This window comes from Rattus rattus, chromosome 17 (assembly GCF_011064425.1).
Source record: "Rattus rattus isolate New Zealand chromosome 17, Rrattus_CSIRO_v1, whole genome shotgun sequence".
Lineage (NCBI taxonomy): Eukaryota > Metazoa > Chordata > Mammalia > Rodentia > Muridae > Rattus > Rattus rattus.
Window position 1 is genome coordinate 25795523 of NC_046170.1, and position 16908 is coordinate 25812430.

Below are 16908 nucleotides of genomic sequence, written 5' to 3' on the forward strand. Positions count from 1 at the left end.
GGAAGAAGACGTACCTGAAGCTCAGGCAGCACTGGTCGGAGCATATTTTTCTAAGACAGACAGAATTGAACTCCACTCTTTTCCTGACCCATTTCCTTCTATAACTTGGGGCAGGGAGATGGGTCTTCTGTTCCTCAAAAATCTGCTTTTCCCTCTGAAGCTCTACAGTGGCTACAGGAGCCTTGCCTTTACTAGGCTCTGTATCGCTGCTCATACCATGCCCCTCACCAGGCCAGGGGCCTCTCTCAGCAGATGTAGCTTCAGTCTGATTCTTCCTCACATTGTGATTCAGCTTTGAGTGGAGCCCTCATGCTTGTCCTCTGCCATCTCCGTCTGAGCCTTCTCCAGTCTCCAATAACCAGAGCAGGAGCCAGTCTTACCTGGCAAGGGCTTGGGGTGGGGTTAAGTGGACAGCTATTGGGCAGTCATGTGCCAGAGGGAGCTCCCAGTGGAAGTTGGAACATGTCCCTTCCTCCCTATCACAGACAGACTCTGAAGCCAGGGCCTACTCTGTCTGTAGCAGAGCAGATAACCCTGATACTCAGAACACTCAGTGTGCACTAAGCTAGAGCTCTAAGCCTACTATATGGTCACCTCCCTTCCTTCCTCTACTCATTCCCTTGGATCTGGCCTTGGAAGGCCAAGCAAACCTTCTTTCGTGGCTGATGAAGGCTGTTTTCTAGCCTGCCACTCAGAGAACTAGAGGTGTTCACATATATGCACTTATTATTATGCTAAGCATGGAGAGGCCCATCTTCCCTTTAGATTAAAACTAGGATGCACCTGCTGGTAGAACAGGAAGGGAGTGGGCACAAGAGCCTTGGGCAGCAGCCTGATATCTCAGTTTCTCCAGTTCCTATAGCACCTGCCAGTGGCTGATTGGTGGTTCTTGTGAAGGCACAGGATAGAAATGGCAAATGGGCCTTAACTGTTTCTCCTCCTTCTCCTAGGAGAGCATACCCACCCCAGATTACCCCCAAGACATGCCTGCTGGAATGGTGTCGGAGAGAGAAGTTGCCACAGCCTGTGTATGAAACAGTGAGTTTTTTTGGCTGTTGCCTGCTGGCATCCAACCCCAGTGCTTCCTACACTGCTACCCTCTCTGTAGTACACTCGCAGCTTATCCTCAACTGCAGTCTGCCTGGCTAGAATCTGACTTGCTTTTCATAGACATGCATAAGTTGCTAGTAGTAGGGTCAACTGCTGATAGGCCCTTACCTCCAACCTTGGGCTTGTTGTCCAATTCTGGCATATGTATATCTTTGGGTTGGGCTTCAGCCAGTAGGGCACAGAACTATGCCCACAAATAGGGACCCTGGGTGGATCTTGCTTTACTTCCCTTGATCCCCATGGCTGTTCTCTTTCCTACTGGCCTTCTGGCCTCCAGGATTACACTTTCTGGGCCTTGTGTCCCTTCTACCAGAGTGGCTTTTGGAAGACAAATCTAACCTCTGTCTCTTTTGTTCAAGTTTCCAGCTCCCTAGAACACAGGTCCCACCCCCAAATACTCTGCTGTTTCATCTCTTCCACTCAGCGCTCTCTACTCTAGCCACACCGCCTGACCCCTCTGCCAGATGTACGTTCTTTGCCCCCACACTCCTTCCTTCTCAGTCCTTTGCCATCTGCTGAGGTCCTTTCTGCTGGGGCTCACACAGAAGTCAGTAGGCAGAGGCCCCATGGTCAGGTGCAGATAATGGCCCTTTGTTTAGTTCAGTGACAGAACTCTGACACACTTGATATCATTGTCAATTTGCATAACTGCCTTTTTCCCCTAAAAGATGCAGCAGGTACTTTCCCATGGGCGGAGCATGTGATCAGGGAGCCCCCTTTTGACTTAAGTTAGAAGTTCTAGCCCAGCATTTGTAGAGCACACTTTTAGTTACAGCACTCAGGAGGAAGCAGGTAAGGCTCCAACTTTGAGGCCAGCCTCGTCTACAAAACAAGTTCCAGGATAGCCAGGGCTACACAGTAAAACCCTATCTTGAAAAAATTCAAGGTGGGGTGGGAGTGGGAGAAGTCTTCTTTCATTTGTGTGTTAAGCTTGGAATGACACAGGTGGGTAGTCTTCTTTTTCCTTTGCTCTCTCTGCACCAGGTTCAGCGACCTATAGATCGCATGTTCTGCTCTGTTGTCACTGTTGCGGAACAAAAGTACCAGTCCACTTTGTGGTAAGTTCTCATCAGACGGTATGAGGCTGTTAGTATGTGGATCCAAGTCTACTTTGGATCTACAAGACTTGGGTGTGTTGTGTGTGAGAACACCTATGATGACCCCTCTTAGAAATTTTATCAGAATCTCTTCAAAGTATTTGTAGGCACAGGGCTTCAAGGCTATATAGTCCTGCTGTTTACTTCCTTTATTAATTGTTACTTCATTTACCAGGGACAAGTCCAAGAAACTGGCAGAGCAGACTGCAGCAATTGTGTGTCTGAGGAGCCAGGGCCTCCCTGAAGGTCGACTGGGTGAGGAGAACCCTTCCTTGAACAAGCGCAAGCGAGAGGCCCCCAACCAAGACCCGGGGGGCCCAAGAGTTCAGGAGCCAGCACTCCCTGGGGAGATCTGCAAGAAGCCATTTGTAACCTTGGAAAGTAGTGAAGAGAATCTGCTGGAAGGCTGCTGACTCCTGCTGTGGTCGACAGTGTGTGGGACTAATGTGAAGGGGTTATGGGTGCTGGGCCTTAAACCACATGCCCTTGGACAGATTGCTGGCCCTTGGCATGTGAACCTAGAGGTCTTGGTCCAGGCCACCACTCTGAAACAAGTGCCAAGAAATGTCCAAGGCTAATATGTCTTTCATATGTCTGATGGCTAAGCCAAGTTCCCAGTGACCTGAATGTTTCTTTGAAAACGAGGTCTTTAAGCCTCACTTCTAACTTGACATTGGTATTGTGCAATAAAGACACCGACTCTCACCCAAGACCAACTGCTCCAACCTTACATCCTGACATAATTTTTCTACTTCTACCTCTACCTCTATGCAGAGCTGGAACTTCCCAAAGCATATCTCTCACATGTAGGGAATGAGTGGACCTCTGGGGTCCACTGGATTTTGGTGAAAGCAGGACTGGACCGAGAAAACCATTTTAATGAGATGTTAATCTTTGGTTGACTTTCCTGATGAGAGGTCTGGGTAATCTCAGAAAAAAAAAAAAAAAAACCAAGAGTCTCTGATACCCCATAAAGGCCAACGCAAACCTGGCGGGGTTGCTGGGTAATGGGTTCAGTAGTCCCTTTTATGCCCTACAGCTAATTTGAACTCAGACCTGATACAGTGCCTGGTTGGGGGCAGGGAACACCTGAGGGCTACTGATGTGGCAATTTGGCTTTTGTCAAATGCTGCAGTCACAGATCACTTTCCCCACCCAAGTCCCACTTGAGGTGAAAGGAAGTGGTAGATTCTCTTTAATTTCCTCCCAGCAGCGAGAAGCAAACAAATAGCTCCCGTACATTTATTGGGGCCTCCCCACTCCCCTACTGGGAGGGGTGGCCTGACCAAAGGTCCCTGCCCTGCCCCACCCCTGCTTCCTCTGCAGTAAACAGGCTGTGCGACCTTCCTTTTACCAGAGTATATGGGGGGAGGATTCCCCTCTAGACTGAACCTTTCTTTCCCACAAGTCCCCTGAGAACAGCCCCATGGCTCTGTGACAACTTGCAGCCCCTGGCCTTGCATGTCTCTAAATCAAAGGCTTAGTGGTTTAGGCTTCGCCTATTCCATCGCCACCCACACCAGCCCTTCTTTGTTCTGATAAAGTTACCATACTCCCAGAGGCCTCTCAAAACCCCTTGCCTTTTGCCCTTGGGTACCTCACTTCTAGTCATCTGCCTCTTAGTGGAATCAGCTGTCTTCTGCATGTGTGAGGCTGGCCTGTGATGGGTACTGTGTGGCTGTGTGTTTCTGTTTGCTGAGAGACTGCCTTAACTTCTCATTCTACTGCTGTCAGAGTAGGGGCTCCACTAAGAAGGACGATAATCTTGGTCTGATCTCAGCCATCAAGATTTAGAAAGTTCGAATCTAGATTTGTTTGTTTCTATTAAACTTGTCTTGAAACTTCCCCTTTACCTTTTCTTGTACTTGGACTGGGAGTAGGAAGAAAGGCCCCAGAGGATCCTTTACTCCCCGGCATGCTGGAACAGTATTTGGGGGACAGAGCAGCAAGTGCAGTCTAAGTGGCCATAGGCATTGATAGCAAGCCTCTTGTTCCCACTAGTATGGTTTTCCTGGGGCAACTTCTTCCCTGGCAAGGTCAGATTCATTTTCCTGCTTTGAGAAGCAGAGAAAAGGGTGCTGCTGAGATTCATTCAGGCTGCATTGAGGTGGGTGGGAGGAGCTCTGGGCGCCCAGGGGAGAGGCTTGTAGCCAGCTGAGGAGGAGCTGGTTGTGTGCCTAATGATGGGCACAGCTGACCGAGATCCGGGTCGAATGTGTCGGTCCTACTCCTTGAACAATTTGTTCATTAGCATAGCTCAAGGATGTCTGCTTTGGACTCGGTGACCTGCCCAAGATCTGGGACTGACTGAAAGGCCTTATCAAGCCTTAAGGCATTGTTTCTCCACGTCTACCCTCAGAATGAGTCACTTAAGAGTTCCCAACCCCTTCCTGGGAGAGAAGTAGTAGTACCCACCCACTCATATCCACCATCGTTACAGGGGTCTTTTTGTTCTCTTTTATCTTGAGATAGTATCTTGTGTAGTCCGAGCTAGCCTTGAGCTTTATTTATATGTATTTATTGTTTGTTTATTACTCTGTGTTGGGGGAATGCATCTGGATATCAGAGGATGACTTGGGAAATCATTCCTCTCCTTCCATCTTTATGTGGTTTCCAGGGGTCACACACAGGTCATCAGGCTTGTGTGGCAAGTGCAATCGTGTTAGCCCCTTTCACGGATTTTTCTCTTTAACTTATTTTTACTTACAATTTTATGTTGTGCTGAGGTTTGAATCTAGAGGTTGGCGAATGCCAGGCAAGCACTCATGTAACTGACCTACATCCCCAGTGACAATTTTTGTTGTTTTTATTCTGTGATGAAGTTTTATTATGTGGCCCTCGTTGGCCTGAAACTTGCTTGCTATGTAGACCAGGCTGGCTTCCAACTTGCAGCTTCCTCCATGTGTTATGCTTATAAATGTTCACCACCACACTTTGCCTTGAATAAATGGTTTTGTATTCCATGAGAAGGAGGATGAGTGAAGTTGGAGAAGTTGGTGGGGATTATAAGGTTACAGAAAGAAGCTTGATTTGGGGAAAGATGAGGGTGATCTTAGGCCTTAACTCCCACAGGTTTAAGTCCTCCCAGGTGCTGCTCCTTTCAGGACTGTGGTCTTGGAAACTGCTCTCTGGACCAAGTCCAAACCCCTAGTCCAGCAGGAGAAGACAGAGTAATGGCTTGGGTTCTCAGTTCTCTGTGCTGATTTTAGCAGTTAACGTTTTGAGGTTAGAGTTGGCTGGTTTTAACTTATTCATCCAAATTGGGGCTGCAGTCCTTTTCTCTTTGGGCACAGCAAACTAAGAAATGAGAGAGAGAGAGAGAGAGAGAGAGAGAGAGAGAGAGAGAGAGAGAGAGAGAGGCAGGAGGGGTATGACTAAGCAGTATCACTCCATTGCTCAGAGGCATAGAAGAAGCCTCAGTAGTAGAGTCCCAAGGCCAGGCCTATGACAACAACAGATAAAAGAAAAAAGTGTCTCTTGATTCTCAAGCCTGGGCCATAATTTACACAGGAGGGGGAAAGGGTCTATGGAGACCCCAGTGGTCTCTGTCTATTCTGAGGTTCTAATTACTGGACTACCTGCCAGGCCTCCTGAGAGATCTACAGTTGGAGGAGATGGTGAGCAAGAGCTTCAGGAGGAAAATCTTGGCCCCAGCTGGGGAAGCAGGGAGACAGTATGCATATTGGAGGGGAGCATGTGTGTGTGTGTGCCAGTGTGTGCCTGTGTGTATGTGCCTCTGTGTGTGTGTGTGTGTGTGTGTGTGTGTGTGTGTGTGTGTGTGTGTGTGTGTGTGTGTGAGCTTTCATGGCCTACAAGAGTCTAGTTGCTGTGCTCTTCCCTGTCTCTCTCCCTCTTTCACTCTCCCCTTCTCTTCCTGTTACCCCACACAGTTAGTTCATACTGCTTTTCTTACAAAAATAGTAACTCATTCCTCACAATTGGTTCTTACCTCTGCTGAGCCTTTAATGTTCTGTTACCCTAAACCAGAAGCCTTTCCTATAACCTCACTCTTTTCCAGATAGTCTCCTATACTCAATGTGTAGGGAAAAAAGTGTATTGTTGAGCATTTACTAAGTGGGTGGATTTTCCTGTGGTCCCTTACGAAGTGTAGGAATTGACAGGCCAGGGTCTGCATTCTGCCTTCCTGGTCAGATTTATATTTTTAGTTTTTACAAGATTTATTCTGACTTTATGTACATGGATGTTTTGTCTACTTGTATATATGTGTACTATATGTATGCCTTGTGCTTATAAAGCCAGAAGAAGGCATAAGACATCCTGGAAGTTACAGATGGTTTTGAGTTACCATGTCAGTGCTGGGAACCAAATCCAGATCCTCTGGAAGAACAGCAAATGCTCTACCTCTCTAGCTCTCCTGCCTCTACTTTAGCCTAATTCATCTGTTTCAGATGAAGTCATAACTGGAGAGGGGAGGGAGACTGGCTCCACACTCAATCTAAATTACAAGCATGCATCGATAGTTGGAGCTGAAATTGCTTTAAGTTTTATGGGAATAGGGAAGTAAGGTGGCTAAATTTGGGGGACCTTATAGGATAGTGGGACCATGCGAACTAGTTGGTAAGCCTATAATCTGTCTTGGCTGCAGACTGGATATAGCCTTTGGTCTCCTAGTTTTATTTTCAAGCTTTCTAGGTTAGCCCCTCTGAAGATAGGATAGCTTGTTGTAAAGTATTTTTTTTACCCACCTAATGTGTTAAGTCCTTCACTGTTTGTTTGTTTTGAGAAAGGGTCTCGTGTACCTAAGCCACCCTCAAACTCACTATATCAGAGGATGATCTTGAGCTCCTGATTTTTTGCCTCCACCATTTGAGTGCTGGGATTACAGGCATGTGCCACTAAGCCTGACTGTTTTCCCTTCCTTGCTGCTTTTAATGTCCTTAGTCAAGTTTTCTATATAGAGGTTACTATTTTAGTCTCCTGCTTTCATCCCTTGTATGGTTCCCTATTGTCTTTAGGATAAAGTCTTAGCATCACACAGTGACCCTGCCCACTCATACAGAATCACCTTTGGCTTCTGCCCACTGGTCCCACTATGGAACAAACTTTGCTCATCTTTTGCTTGGATCTCCAGTTTCTACTAATCCTGTGGAGGCCCTGTAGTGTGTGTGTGTGTGTGTGTGTGTGTGTGTGTGTGTGTGTGTGTGTGTGTGTGTGTGTGTTCAATGTCCACAGAGCTCCTATCACAACTCTGATCTCTTTGCAGAGTAATTATATATTTGCTATTCCTCTCTTTCAACTCTGAAGGAAGTCTATCTCTGTAATGTCCCTTGTATGTACTTGTAAACCCTGAGCAGGAATAAACCAGTCCATGATGAACGGCTCACGTGCCCAGAACATTCCTTGCTCTTCTGACCCTAGGCTTAGTTGGGCTCGCCCTGGGGCTCACTTAGTAGCCCAGGAATCACTGAGATGTGGAGATCTTTGCAAGGAGCTTGTGTTTGCTCCATTTTCCCAGGGGTTTTTGTGAGTAGTATGAGACGTGCTGTTGTAGGGGAGGTGGTCACTGGCTTCTCCCTACTCCTTCTGTTAGTCAGGCTCCAAGTAAACAAGACTGAGTCCCCAGACTCCAAGGGATGGTGTCTTGGGCCATCTTATGTCTCACGGGGGAAGGCAGGCTCTTTGAGATGGAGCCAAGATTGAAAACGGGTTCTTTTGACAGTGTCACTTCCTATATGTGGGCTGTCATTGCTCGGGTGTCACAATATCTTAGTCTCCACAGTTGTGTACTAGGGTGCAGAAGTCAAGAGGGGGACTTTCCTCTGTGTCTGCTCAACTTCCACCAGGTTCCTGGCTCCTCTGATTTAGGTGAGGCCTAGAATGCACGGTATCCTCAAGATAACAGCTTCTGGGCCAGCTAGTGGGGACAAAGGCACAGCCACTGAGGCGGGCCCTACCCCATAGGGGTGGATCCGAATCGAGTCGAGACTTGTCTCGAAAGGTTTTCTTCAGCTCCACCCCAACCTACCCAAGCTCGAAATCCCTAGACCCCTCCGGGTTCCGTCATTGAAGTTGGTATGGAGGGATTTGGGGGTGAGTGGTATGTATAGGTAAACTTTGAGGTGGTCTAACTCATGCACTCTAAACGCAGCCATAAGGGAAAGTACCTCTGTGGGGCCAAATATCCGGACACCTATAACCCTGGCGCTCTTCTACCCACTTCCTCGACGTGAGCTCCGCCCAATGGGAGGAAAAGGATAGTCTGCAACTGGCCTACGTGGGTTCCCAATCTAATTAGACAGCGCTATTAGCCCTACACTGGTATTGGTTTAGAAACTGCGGAAGAAAAATCTTTAACTACAACTCCCGAGAGGGAGCGGGGCTCTGTAGCTCCTTGTTCACGTGACTTCCTCCTCGCAGAAGACTCACCCGATAGGCCGGCGGGGAGGCGGGGCCCATGACTGTAAGCGGAGCCAGCGGCCTATGAGCCGCCCTGTCGGACGGGAGCGCGGGGAGGGGCGGGGTTGGGCGCGCTGCGAGGCGCGGGAGCGCGCCGGCGGCGGTGGCGGCAGTGGCGGTGAATGTGGGGGTGGGGGGCGGGGAGCTTTGGTTGAGGCGACCGTGGCTCTTAGGCACCCTCGACTGGCGGCGGTGACGGCTCCTGGTGCGGCGGGGCGCTCGGCCAGCTTTCTAGGTCGGAACGGAACACTTGGCCTCGCGGGCCCCGCCCGGAAAGTTTGCAGTGGAGCCGCGACCTCCTGGCCGGCGCGGCCCAGCATGAAGCGGCGCTGAGGAGCCGCGGCGGCCGCCTGAGGAGGAGGCGCTGCACCCCGGGCCACGCCGATGACTACTGCAAACTGTGGCGCCCACGACGAGCTCGACTTTAAACTCGTCTTCGGCGAGGACGGGGCACCAACGCCGGTGTCCCAGGTCTCGCGGCCTGCAGGTGGGTGCCGGGCCAGCCGGGATTGTGGAGCGTGCCCTCCCCGCGCTCCCGCCAGCTCGCCTTTCCTCGGGTCCCCCTGGTGCGTGTGTGTGGCGAGTGGAGCCTGATTTAATTTGAGGAGGAGGCGTGTGGTTCGGGGCGACGTAAAAGTGACTTGGCTGCAAGCGAACTAGTAGGGAACTCGACCCCGAGAGGCCACTGGCCAGCGGACTCCCGGGGTTTGGAGGCAGAGGTTGGGGCCAAAGCCCCAAGAGGTTTCTGGTTGTCGTTGCTGTGCCAGCGTGGTGCAGAGAAAATGTCTCCGAGAAGTGTAAGCGCACTTAGCTGTTTTTAGGCTATTTGTAAATTTCTTTACTTGAAAGATGCGTGTTTTAAATTCTACTTTTAAAAATCTACTTTGCAAGGAGAGCAACACGTTCGAGTTAGCGTCCAATTGTGCAAATTTATATTCCACACTTAATTTCAAGTATACTATAACGGACTTTTCTGGAAACTGGGTTGTTTCGCTTGATCAAAGTGTTTCTGAAGAGAGAGAGAGAGTGTGTGTGTGCGTGCGTGCATGCATGTGTGCATGTGTTGCTTTTTTAAAAATATAATTTTAGAATGTTCTAGAAGTCAACTTTGGTTTTAAGAAAAAGCTCTTCTCAGAAGATATTTTAAAAGAGCCTTAAGTTGGGAAAGCTGGACACCATAATGCTTGCGGGTCAAACCAGTCAGGAAATAGAAACAGGATGATGACTGGGGACTTAACTCCCTCCTGTGACCTGGTTTGGAATAGTGTGGTTCATTAAGTTCAGTTTCCCTATTACATATGCAAGAGAACTTAGAAAAAGATGGATAAGAGTATCCCCTATTTATTCCCTCCAGTATTGAGTGAATTACTTACAGTTACTCATAGTATTGAAGTCTAATGCATTGGTTTCTCAGAGTTGCATCGAGTCTTTAGGTGGTACAGTACATTTTAGTTCCTTTTCAGCCTTCCTATGCTGTTTTCAACGTGATAAATAATCATAATAGTTGAGAGTTGGCTGTGTTTTCAGTTCCGTTAGCATTATTGGAACCAATCTTATGTTGAAGGTAGTAGTGGATACTTTGTTGGGTAGTGTTATCTACTGATGCTGCTCCTGAAAGTTGGGAAACAGATGAGACACATAGCTCAAATAACTATTACTAGGCAAACTAAATTGTCATAAGTTTTATATATAAAATAAATAGAAAAAGCGGGGTTTATGGAGAGGATGGCATTGAATTGTATTTAGGTTATGGAAATTGAAAAAAATTAAACAATTTGCTTGAGTCAGTTTTTAGAAAAAAGGTTGTAACTTGATTTGTAATTGGAATTCCCAAAGGTAAACAGGAACAGTTTTATTTTTACCAGAAGTCGTCTTTAGAACGTTCTAGGAGGTGTTCCACAGGGCTGCCACTGCCGCCCACCCCACTCCCCGCCTTTTGCTTTCTTAGTCTAGTTCAGAGTGGTCTCATCTTCCAAGTGCTGGTGGTGTTAGAGGCCATGTGCCACCATGTTTAGTGGTCATTTTCTTAAGAATATTTGTTTTCCATTATGGTGAAATAAATATGAAAAAGTAAATCTTTTTGCTTTCGTATTTTATTGAGACAGTGTTTCACTATGTTTAACATGCTAGTTTAGAACTCCCTATGTAGCCCAGGCTGGCCTCAAAATGGAAGTATTCTTTCTGCTTCAGCCGTTGAGACTACTGGGATTACAGATGTGAGATACCACACTCAGTTGTGCTGTTATGAGTACATAGAACTTAAGTTTTGGATCAGTACTTGCTGTTTTTTCATGGTGGTTAGCATTGTTTTGATTCTTTGGCTGATTGGTCAGTTCCACAAAATAGCAGATCTTGGCAATTTTGGCCTACATTAGTTCTGTGTTTCTTTGAAGGTTTGAGAGTAGTTAAAGCACATTGAGATTTCTATACATTGAAAGTATTTTTGAAAACTTCTTTGTGGAAATTGATCATAGATAGTATCCTATACCTTGAATCCCAGTACTTGGGAAGCAGAGGTAGGTAGAGATCTCTGTGAGTTCAAGGCTAGCCTGGTCTACATAGAAAATTCCAGAATAGTCTCTCTCTCTCTCTTTTTTTTTAATCAGACTATTTTGTTTTTCCCTAGTATCTACCCCAGTAAGTAGAAACTCTAGAAGCATTAATGTAGTGCCAGGCAAAGTATTTACTGTAATTCAGTGTTTGTGTATTTGTAATACATACTTCAAAGGAAGTAGAGGCAGGTGGACCACACGTTTGAGGCCAATATGATTTATGTAGAATATTCCAGAACTATGTGGTAAGATCATGCTCAAGAAGACAAACACAATAAACAATAAAACTTGCCTGTGTTTAATGCATTCCATTATTATAAAGAGCAGCTTATAATACTCCAGTGTATTGTTTACATCTCTTTTTAGTTTGCTGTTAAAATAATTGTTTGAACATGTAGTGTGTAAGTGACAGTTCATCTGCAGGTGTCATCCTTAGCAAAGCTGCCCACCTCTTTTAAGACAGGGTCTCTCTCTTGGTTGGCCTAGAGCTTTCCCATTAGGCTAGTCAGGTCTATCCAGCGAGCCCCAGGATCTTCCTGTCTCTGCCTTCCCAGTGCTGCCATCACAGACCTGTGTCACCACGCCAAGCATATTTATATATATAGCCTCTGGGAATCACCTGCTGAGCTCTCCTTATCCTATTTACTTATTTAGACAAGGTCTTCCTATACTGTGTATTCCTAGCTGTCTACTCTCACTGTGTACTAGAGGATGACCTTGGACTTTTAGTTAGAACCATCTCCTGAGATCTTCCTTGTACCTTCCAAAACATAGGTTTGAACTCACTCACTTTGTGTGGGTGTGTTTTAGTGTGTGTGTGGGTGCACATGTGCGTGTCCATCCATGTGCACACACAGAGGTCTGAGGAGGAAGTGCAATGTTCTGAGTTATCATTCTCTGCCATATTGCCTTGAAGATGAGATCTTTCACTGACCCCGAAGCTACGCTGGTGGCCAGCTAACTGTAACAATCCTCCTGTCTCAATCTCCTACCTCACTGCACATACAGTTGTGAGCTACCTATTGTGGGTCCTCATAATTGCTGAGCTATCCCTCCAGTCCCCAAATTTATTAAATGTTTTCTAGTTCACAATGAGAAATGCATGCAACATTATGTATGGTATCTTATCTGCTGCTGTTTTTGAGAGAAGAAATATTTTTGTTTTATAATGTATTTTTGCAATAATTTTACTTTATATATTCACAGCAAATATTGAATATACTTTTTTTTTTAAGATAAAGTTTCCTACTCTCGAACTGATAGGTAGTTTTCCTGCTTCAGCTACATCTACTTCACAGGTTTTTTATGTGTAAACTTGAGAAATTTTTTCTAGCTATATTGTCTAGTGCTTACTGTTGTCTAGTGTTGATTATATGCTTGATATAATTTACTATCACTTTCATAAATTATCTTCTTATGTCCCAGTTCTTTCTTAAAAAGATTTATTTATTTATTATATATAAGTACATTGTAGCTGTCTTCAGACACACCATAAGGCCATCAGATCTCATTACAGATGGTTTTGAGCCACCATGTGGTTGCTAGGAATTGAACTCAGTACCTCTGGAAGAGCAGTCAGTGAGTACAGTACATTTTAGTACATTACTGAGCCATCTATCTTTCTAGCCCCAATTTCTTATCTTTTTCTTTTTTTTTTTTTTAAATGGTGGGCACACTGGTGTACACCCCAGTATTAGGAAGACAGAAGCAGGAGGCTCTCTGTGAGTTCGAAGCCAGCCTGTTCTCCATAGTGAAGTTTCAGACAATCGGGACTACATAAACCCTATCTACAAAAATAAAATTCTCTTTTTTAAATACATATTTTCTTAAGATTTTATTTTTTGCGCGCTCGGTCGAAGAGGACGACCTTCCCCGAATAGAGGAGGACCGGTCTTCGGTCAAGGGTATACGAGTAGCTGCGCTCCCCTGCTAGAACCTCCAAACAAGCTCTCAAGATTTTATTTTTTATGTATGTGAGTACACTGAGTGAACCAGATCTCATTACAGATGGTTGTAAGCTACCGTGTGGTTGGTGAGAATTGAACTCAGGACCTTTGGAAGAGCAGTCAGTGCTCTTAATTGCTGAGACATCTCCAGCCAAAATAAAATTCTTGCTTTATTTACTTATTTTGTGTTTTGTGTGTGTGTGCGTGTGTGTGTTATGCATGTGGAGGTCAGAGGACACTTGAGGGAATCACTTCTCTCCTTCCAACATGTGGGTTTCAGGGTTGGAAATCAGGTTTTCAGGCTTGGTAGCAATGTCTTAAACCACTAAGCCTTCTGGCCAGCCCTATTTTAATTTCATCTTTACTCTTTTCAGTGTTGCCTCTTTGAATAAATACTTATGTTCTTTTGCTTTTAATTACATAGTTCTGCTTTTTAGAGCTGCTGACTCAGTAAGGTTTGAAAGGAGATTGATTCAATAATCATACAAATATGGTTTGATAATTTAGTCAGGATACAAAAGGGAATTTGCTTGTTAAGATTTTTCTGTAATGTTTGTACAGCTCACTTGGTAGGTATCATAGAAGAGAGTTTAATTGCAACTGATCTATATTTTTATACCTAGATTTTTCAGTAGACTGTAGCTGTAGTGAGAGTATGCATTGAGTGATTGTGTCAGTAATTTACATTTCATTGTTTATTTGGAAGAATAGTTTAGTGTGTGCGGGTTCATTTTATTTTGAGGCAGGGTCTTGTGTATGCCAAGCTGGGCTATGTAGCCAAAACTGGTCTTGAACTCCTGACATGCTGCCGCCACCTCCCAGGTACAGGAATTACAGGCATGTACCATTATGCATGGCTTTATCTGATTAGTTGGGTTTTTTTTAAAGATTTTATTTATTTCTTTTATGTATATGAGTACACTGTTGCTGTCTTCAGACACACCAGAAAAAATTACAGACACATAAATTCCCATTACAGATGGTTGTGAGCCACCATGAACTCAGGACCTCTGGAAGAGCAGTCAGTGCTCTTAACCACTGAGCCATCTCTTCAGCCATGGTTAGGTTTTTTTTTTTTTTTTTGAGACAAAATCTCACTATGTATCCCTGGCTAGCCTGGAACTCACAGAGATTCTCCTGCCTTTGCTCCTCAAGTGCTTGGATTAAAGGAGTATTTCACCAGGCTTAGCTGGTTTCTTTTTATTTAAATTTTTATTTTATTTTTTTGAGATAGGGTCTCGTGTAACCAAACTGGTCTAGAACTCTTGGTATAGCTGAGGAGAATAAGTTTCTTATCCTTCTACCTCTACTTCTCCAGTGCTGAGATTACAGGTATGGACCGTTATGCACTGTTAATATTCTGTTTGTTTTACACTTTTCTTGGTATGGATTAAAGGGTGCTTCTAGGGATACTAACAAAGTTGTGTGATAGAGATAAGTGAGTAAGTGTAGTTTAGTAAGTATGAGGAAAAACCTAGGGGGGAAGAAGTAAGAGTGGTAATTGTTTTGTTAAAAACATTGATCTGGATGTTGGGGATTTAGCTCAGTGGTAGAGAAGGCCCTGGGTTCGATCCCCAGCTCCGAAAAAACAAAAACAAAACAAAAAAAAAAAAAAAAAAAAAAACTAAAAAAAAAAACATTGATCTAGCTGGCCCTGGTGTCATGATGCTTTAATCCCAACACTCAGGAGGCAGAGGCAGGTGGATGTCTTGAGTTTGAGGCCAGCCTGACCTACAGACCAAGTTCAAGGACAGCCAGAGCTACAGAGAAACCATGTCTCTAACTAAATAAAATTGATCTAATGTTGAGATATAATAATATATACCTATAATCCTTGAATATAATGCACTTGAATAGTAGAGGCAGGAAGATCAGGAGTTCAAAGTTGGCCTGTAGTTACTAAATAAAACATTTGGGGCCATCCTAGGCTACCTGAGATTCTGTCTCCAGAAACCAAAACATCATGGCAGTCAAAATGCTTGCTATGAAGGCCTGGTGACCTGAGTTTAATCCCTGAACTCCATGTAAAGATGTAAGGAAAGAACCAATTCCCAAAGTTATCTTCTGACTTTCATATGCATGCTGTAACATGAACATGCCTACATTGATACATAAATACACACGATAATTTTTAAAAGAATTTAAAACAAAACAAAAACCTATGTTAATTTTCAAAATTTTCTTTTTTAATATTTATTTTGCACAAGCACTGCTACAGCTTTTGAGTAGAGGTTTGAGGACAACTTGAAGGGGTCACTGCTTTCCTTCCAACTCTGTGGGCTCCAGGGGTTGACTCAGACTGTAGACTTGGAGCACTGGCTCAAATGCATTTGTTTTCATCAGGTTGTTTTGGAACTGGGCCTTGGTTTTGTGTATAATTTTTGTTTGTTAGCTTGTTTTGCTTGCCAAGATTGTAGTCTTTTTATTTCTAATGGTACTGCTGCTGATTTTACTTCAGCCTGCCATACAATTTAAAAGTGTTCCCATCTTCAGAGAGCTTTCTTCTTTTAGCTCCAGCCCTCCAGAAATAGGTAAAAATTGTACTATAAAATATTTTACAACGAGAATAGTCAGGATCCTAGAAATAGTGAATTTCTTAGCAGTTACAAAGGTAGAAAGGCCCCACTTTGTGTTAATTTTAGAGCAGTCTACATTACTTGCTGCTTCTCTGTAGGAGTTAGAGTGTCTTGAGGCTTCTGGATAAGTTCTTCCAGGTCAGGTGGTTGTGAAAGAGTCTCCATCCCTTTCCCAAACGTCCACAAGCAGTGTCTGGGAAAACTGAAGCAGGGTTGCTGAGACTCTGCTTCAAAACAAATTTCTTCATTGTTGTGACCAAATGCTCAAAAAGAAGCTAATTTGAGGGTGGAGAATTTACTTTGGTTCATGGTTTGAGAGAATGCTGGTTATTATGACAGGGAAGGTTAACTGTGGTAGCCTGAATTGACTGCTGGTTATATTGTTTCAAAGAAGACAAAGATGGACACTGGTGTTCCATTATTTTTCTTTATCTTTTGAGACAACTTATGTAACTCAGACTGCCTTTCAATTCTTTTTTGTTCTGTTTTGGTTTGAAATAGGGTTTCTCTGTGTGACTGTCCTGGAACTTGCTCTGTAGTCTCTCAGGGATCCACTTCTCTCTACTTCCCAGTGCTAGGATTAAAGACCACAACATCCAGTTTTGTCCTCCAGTTCTTTTTTTTTTTTTTTTTTTAAAGATTTATTTTTTATTTATTATATATAAGTACACGGTAGCTGTCTTCAGATACACCAGAAGAGGGCATCGGACACCATTACAGATGGCTGTGAGTCACCATGTGGTTGTTGGGAATTGAACTCACGACCTCTGGAAGAGCAGTCGGGTGCTCTTAACTGCTGAGCCATCTCTCCCCTGTCTTCCAGTTCTTAATCCTGCCTCAGCTTCCCAAATGTTGGTATATAGGCGTGCACTAGCACAGCAAATCTAGAAATATAACCTTAAGAGCTTTGTTATTTGTACAGTTAGGTCTAACCATTTGCTGATATACAAGAGATATTTGGGTAAGTATTCTAAAATATTAGTAGGGGCTATACTCTAGTGTTTTATAGAATAATACAAAAATTTAAAACTTGTGTTACATAAATGGTCAAGGGTGGCATGCAGAGGAGTGTACATTTGTTAGCTCAGCACTTGGGAGGCAAAAGCAAGAGAATCAAGAGTACAAGGCTATCCTTAGCTGTATATCAAATTCAAGGTTAGTCTAGGGCACATCAGAACCAACTTTTATGGTTTTTTGTTTTTTTGTTTTT

The 16908-nt window shown here is 44.5% G+C and overlaps 2 protein-coding genes across 2 annotated transcripts in view; both read left to right on the top strand.

The window, feature by feature from the left end:
• Window positions 1-2919, top strand: part of Dus2 (dihydrouridine synthase 2) — a 41037-nt gene extending 38118 nt beyond the window's left edge. Inside the window, exons 14-16 of the mRNA XM_032887684.1 lie at window positions 951-1038; window positions 2095-2168; window positions 2383-2919. Of these exons, the coding sequence (XP_032743575.1) occupies window positions 951-1038; window positions 2095-2168; window positions 2383-2620 (400 nt within the window). The 3' untranslated portion in view covers window positions 2621-2919. The remainder of the gene's footprint in view (window positions 1-950; window positions 1039-2094; window positions 2169-2382) is intronic.
• Window positions 2920-8710: 5791 nt separating this feature from the next.
• Window positions 8711-16908, top strand: part of Nfatc3 (nuclear factor of activated T cells 3) — a 65813-nt gene continuing 57615 nt past the window's right edge. The window contains exon 1 of the mRNA XM_032888212.1: window positions 8711-9111. Coding sequence (XP_032744103.1) covers window positions 9009-9111 — 103 coding nt within the window. The 5' untranslated portion in view covers window positions 8711-9008. The remainder of the gene's footprint in view (window positions 9112-16908) is intronic.